This window comes from Vitis riparia, chromosome 9, assembly GCF_004353265.1.
Source record: "Vitis riparia cultivar Riparia Gloire de Montpellier isolate 1030 chromosome 9, EGFV_Vit.rip_1.0, whole genome shotgun sequence".
Classification (NCBI taxonomy): Eukaryota; Viridiplantae; Streptophyta; class Magnoliopsida; order Vitales; family Vitaceae; genus Vitis; species Vitis riparia.
The window spans coordinates 4,705,769-4,710,187 of record NC_048439.1 but is presented as its reverse complement, the minus strand read 5'-3'; the positions used below and the strand labels follow the sequence as shown (position 1 = coordinate 4,710,187).

The window sequence follows — 4,419 nt, the reverse complement described above, 5'->3', positions numbered from 1 at the left end:
GATGAAAAAGAAAAAAAAAAGAGCTATGGACGTTCTTATGCTTGTTCAACATGTTCTTAAGTGAGTGCGAAACATTCTTAGAAAGAGCAATAATTTTTTTTTAAAATCCATCAAGTCGTTGTAGTATAGTGGTGAGTATACCCGCCTGTCACGCGGGTGACCCGGGTTCGATCCCCGTCATTTTTTATCAATGGATTTTTAGTTCTTTTATTTTTTATAATTCATCAAGTCGTTGTAGTATAGTGGTTTTAAGTGTCATCCATTAAGATGATGAATATGCTTGATAATAAAGAGGAAAATGATGAGAAAAGAGATGATGATGGAATAAAATGAGATAAAGAAAAATATAGATGAAAGTTGAGAAAATTTTATTGTTAGTGAAAATATAAAATTTGTTAAAATTAGAGAAAATTCTATTAATGAAGAAATTCTTAGATTTTGAATTCGCTAAAAATCAATTTCTATGGTAAAAGAGTCATCAAAATCTACTTTTCACCAAGCTAAGTTGAAGCCTAAACCGATATTTGATTTAACTTTAAATTTAAATCCATTAAAATTTCAAATTATGAATTTTAATTTCATTAATTAATTATTCTCAATTATGCTCAATTCATCTTAAATTATCCTCCGATGATTCGTACAATACAATTATTCAATCCGATTAAATTTAACTTTAAGAATTTAACAAATTTTTCTAGTTTGCATTATAGTAGTCATTTAAGACAATTTAAAGAGAAAGATTCTCAAATTTCAATGAATTAATCAATTCAATCAAAATTACCTTTCAATCTTAGCTTCAAGTGACTAATCCTACTGCACATCTTTCTTCCTTCAAGAAAAATGAAATTTAGTTGTACCCATGTTTGTGATATCTACTCTACACATGTTTGGCTAGTAAAAAAATAAAAAAAATAAAAATGTAAGAAAAATTTAGTACAAAAGATCTAAAATTGACAAAAAACAAAAAGCTAAAAAAACATAATAATAAAAAAAATAAAACATCAAAAGTCTCAAACGGGAGACATTTATTGCTTGTTTTATTATTTCTTAAAATTTTCTAACATTTTATAAGTTTTGTTTAATTTTTATTTTACGGATTTTTTTATATATATTTTTGTTCGGTATTTATGACATTTTTCAAAATTTTTGTAAAATTTAGACATCAATGTCAATTTATGATATTTTTATCCTTGTCAAAATAGGTTAAACAAGTAGAAGCTTTCCTCCACGCATGGACCTACTTAATAAACAGGTTCAGGTTAGCAGGTGATTACTTTTATGGCATGCATAATCAAATCATGTAAAAATTTGTGGGTCTACGGTATCAGATCTATTCTTGAAAATAGAGAACTTTTAGAGAGAGAGAGAGAGAGAGAACTTGGACTTCGGATAGAGCCCAAGCCATTACCAAAAATGCTGGGGCCCAGCCGAAGCCGACCTGGTTCACATGCCTTCTCATTTTCTGTGGAGTCTATAAATCGTCCCTACAATCACAGGAGTTGCTCTTCAGTTTAGGGTGTGGCTACTCCATTTCATAACACAAGAAGATGGAGAGAGGAAGCGTAAGGGCTCTTGTAATGGTTGGTTTAGTTATGGGGATGCTTGTAGGACAGTCCACAGCCTCTTTCAAGGACTGCTATACCAAATGCTTCATTTTCTGTATAATCACACCCAACAATACTGCTTTCTCATGCTCTCTGGAGTGCTTGAAAGATTGTGTCATTCCATCTCATCCCTTAGATATCCAGACTGCAGATACCACTTACTTCTGCAAGTTCGGATGTGCTTCCTCCCTATGCACCAATCTCAGCACCAAAAAAAAACCAGGTAATTAGTCCTCTTTCTTTCTCATTCTTTCTTATACTTTCCATTCTTCTATTCTTCTCTCTCATGGTCTTTGGTTTCTGTGTTAGCCGGAGAGAAAGTGGAAAGCTGTGTGAATTCTTGCTCAAACAAATGCACCGAGTACCACCCATCTCCTTCAAAGACACAGCAATTCAATCCAGCAAAGCCTTGATAATATTCCAACTATATTGTGATCGGGTATGCTTGAAGAAGTAGTCATATATGTGTAATCAATCAAATATAACTCCTCGTATATTTCCATACCATGTTTCTACAGCTTCAGTACTTTAAATGAAAGATGAATGGTTTTGCTAACAGGCATCATTGAGTTCTCGATCTAATCATTTTCAGACTTCCAACCTAGAGGGTCACGGGTTCAAGACCATGGGCCTAATAGGACAACAATCTTAATGGGACCAGAGATGAAATGGGGATCCAAATGACTGGATTACCATTAACCCATTACTAAAAATAATCAAGTATTCTTCAAGTATGATGGTGGGTTGCGTGGTGATGGTTGGCTACTCATAATTTAGAGAAGCGAGTGCTGTGAATGGTCATTTCATACCATTCTTTATTGTGAGAATATAGCCCGTGAATGTGAAGCTAAGGTTGAGACAAAATGATTGGCATGTGAGCGAAGGAGACCCTACAAAGGCATGTGAGCAAAGGAGACCATACAAATGAATGCTTACAAAAAGAGCTTCCACTATTCTCACCCCTGTAGACCTATCCAGCTGTATAAGCTCAAACTTTTTTGCTCAGTAAATGTAACTAAAGAAAAGAGAAATAAGGTTGAGTGCTCCCTAAAAGCTGACTGAGATTTTGTCTTCTCAAGTATTAATCTGTGGGTGTGGCTCTTCCATATCCAATTAAGAATTTTTCTGTTTCTAATAGTGGGATGAAGACGGTAGAGTTGTTCAGAGAAACAATGGGCATCCACTAAAGGAAGTGGTTGTATAGTTTAACTTTGTAGTGCCTGTGCCTAATGCCATAAAAGCCTGCAGAAAGCACAGAGAAAAATAATGGGTGGTACACCTAATGGCATAACAGAAGAGTGCAGAAACTACATTGAGAAAGATTGGGGCAGGTAATTGAGGCACAATATTCCTTCCACAGGCAGTCAGCAGTGATGGAGGGATTCAAGATGCTATTTTTCAAGCTTTCTTATATTTATTAATTTCATTCATTTTGAAAAATATTGCTTCTTATATTTAAAAAAATAATTTTTTATTAATAATTAAAATATTCAAAGCTTTATAAATAAAAAATATTATTTTCGAATTAGAGATTTAATTTTTTTAATTAAAGTTTTTGATTTTGCAGAGGGATTAATATGACTAAAAATTTTAAAAATAATAAAACAGAAGAAAAAATAAAGAATAAATTTTCACTTGTGAAAAAAGAATCAATGTCCAGCCTTTAGTTGGAAGATTGGAAGCCATGTTTGAGCGTTCCACCCTCATTAAAGGTTTCAGTAAAACACCCAAAGGCACCAAGGAACTCTTGACTCATAAGCCAGAAGCTGAAAACATGAACTCTAACAGCACTCCAGCTTCTCCCCTGCATAAATTTCCCACTCTCAAATCTATCAATTTGATGGGTTTGGTGGGGTGTGGACTGTGGAGGATGTCATGGTTTGACAGTTGTCAAAGGTTGTAGAGAATCATAGGAAAACATCGAGTCCCAAGGACGGTCAATTCTTCTACTTGGGAAGTTTCATGGGGAAGAATTCCAAGGTTCGGCTTAAAGAGAGATTGGTGTTTACATTTATTTGGGCGGAGGAGAGGTATCCTCCTCCATTGCCCAAAGCTTTTTGCATTTTTTGGTGTTCAATAGATGATGCCAACTTCAATCAATGATGCCCTTCTTAGTTGGTATGAAACTTTTGTAGAGAAGAAAAGAAGACACAAAAAGCAACTCCTTCATACTTAATAATTTAGACCTTATGAAAAGAAAGAAATCGAAGCAAATTCCAAAAGGACAAACCAAGACATCATACGATCCTTTATGTACATGTTGTTAGATTGAGTCAGGATACATTTAGGTTTTTGCTCATAGTCATTGTTTGACCGAGTCCTAAGTGAGACACTTTTAATCCATAGGCTTTTACCGATATAAAACCTAAAAATAGCCTACAAAGACAGACCAAAATTCACCACTGTCACACTGTTTATTTCAATCCCAAATTATTTTAAACATATAGAAGTTCAAAACCGCTAAGATGCCATACAAAACCAAAAAGGCAAACAGAAAAAAAGAAAAGAAAAAAATCCTCAAACCAAGGAAGAAAAAAAAGCAACAATCCTCAAACCAATACAAAGGTCAGATGCAAATGGAGCCACTTAAAAAATATGGGCATAGAAACCAAAGAATGAGGAATAATTAAAGAAATAGATCAACTTTAGATATGACAGTCAAGCAGGGTAAAGTAACACTAGTTTCATTCTCCTGCAAATAACCAGTTAGCACAATGACTCCACCCCATGCTCAACATAGGCTGCAGCAGATGCAACAATTTGAAGGATAATCCTATTATAACACAACAATCAATTTTTTCAGGATACCAAGATC

General features: G+C 34.1%; 1 protein-coding gene across 1 annotated transcript; it reads left to right on the top strand.

The window, feature by feature from the left end:
- Nucleotides 1-1,500: 1,500 nt before the first annotated feature.
- LOC117922332 (thionin-like protein 2) lies at nt 1,501-2,169 on the top strand. The gene is made up of 2 exons (XM_034840442.1): nt 1,501-1,827; nt 1,914-2,169. Exons 1-2 carry the CDS (start codon nt 1,548-1,550, stop codon nt 2,015-2,017), a joined length of 384 nt encoding a protein of 127 aa, XP_034696333.1. The 5' UTR covers nt 1,501-1,547; the 3' UTR covers nt 2,018-2,169.
- The last annotated feature ends 2,250 nt before the right edge of the window (nt 2,170-4,419 follow it).

Excerpts from the sequence above, each read along its gene's own strand:
- LOC117922332 (XM_034840442.1), top strand. The coding sequence starts at position 1,548 with ATGGAGAGAGGAAGCGTAAGGGCTCTTGTAATGGTTGGTTTAGTTATG. Across the intron at positions 1,828-1,913 it reads CAGCACCAAAAAAAAACCAG|CCGGAGAGAAAGTGGAAAGC; the intron begins GTAATTAGTCCT and ends TTTCTGTGTTAG.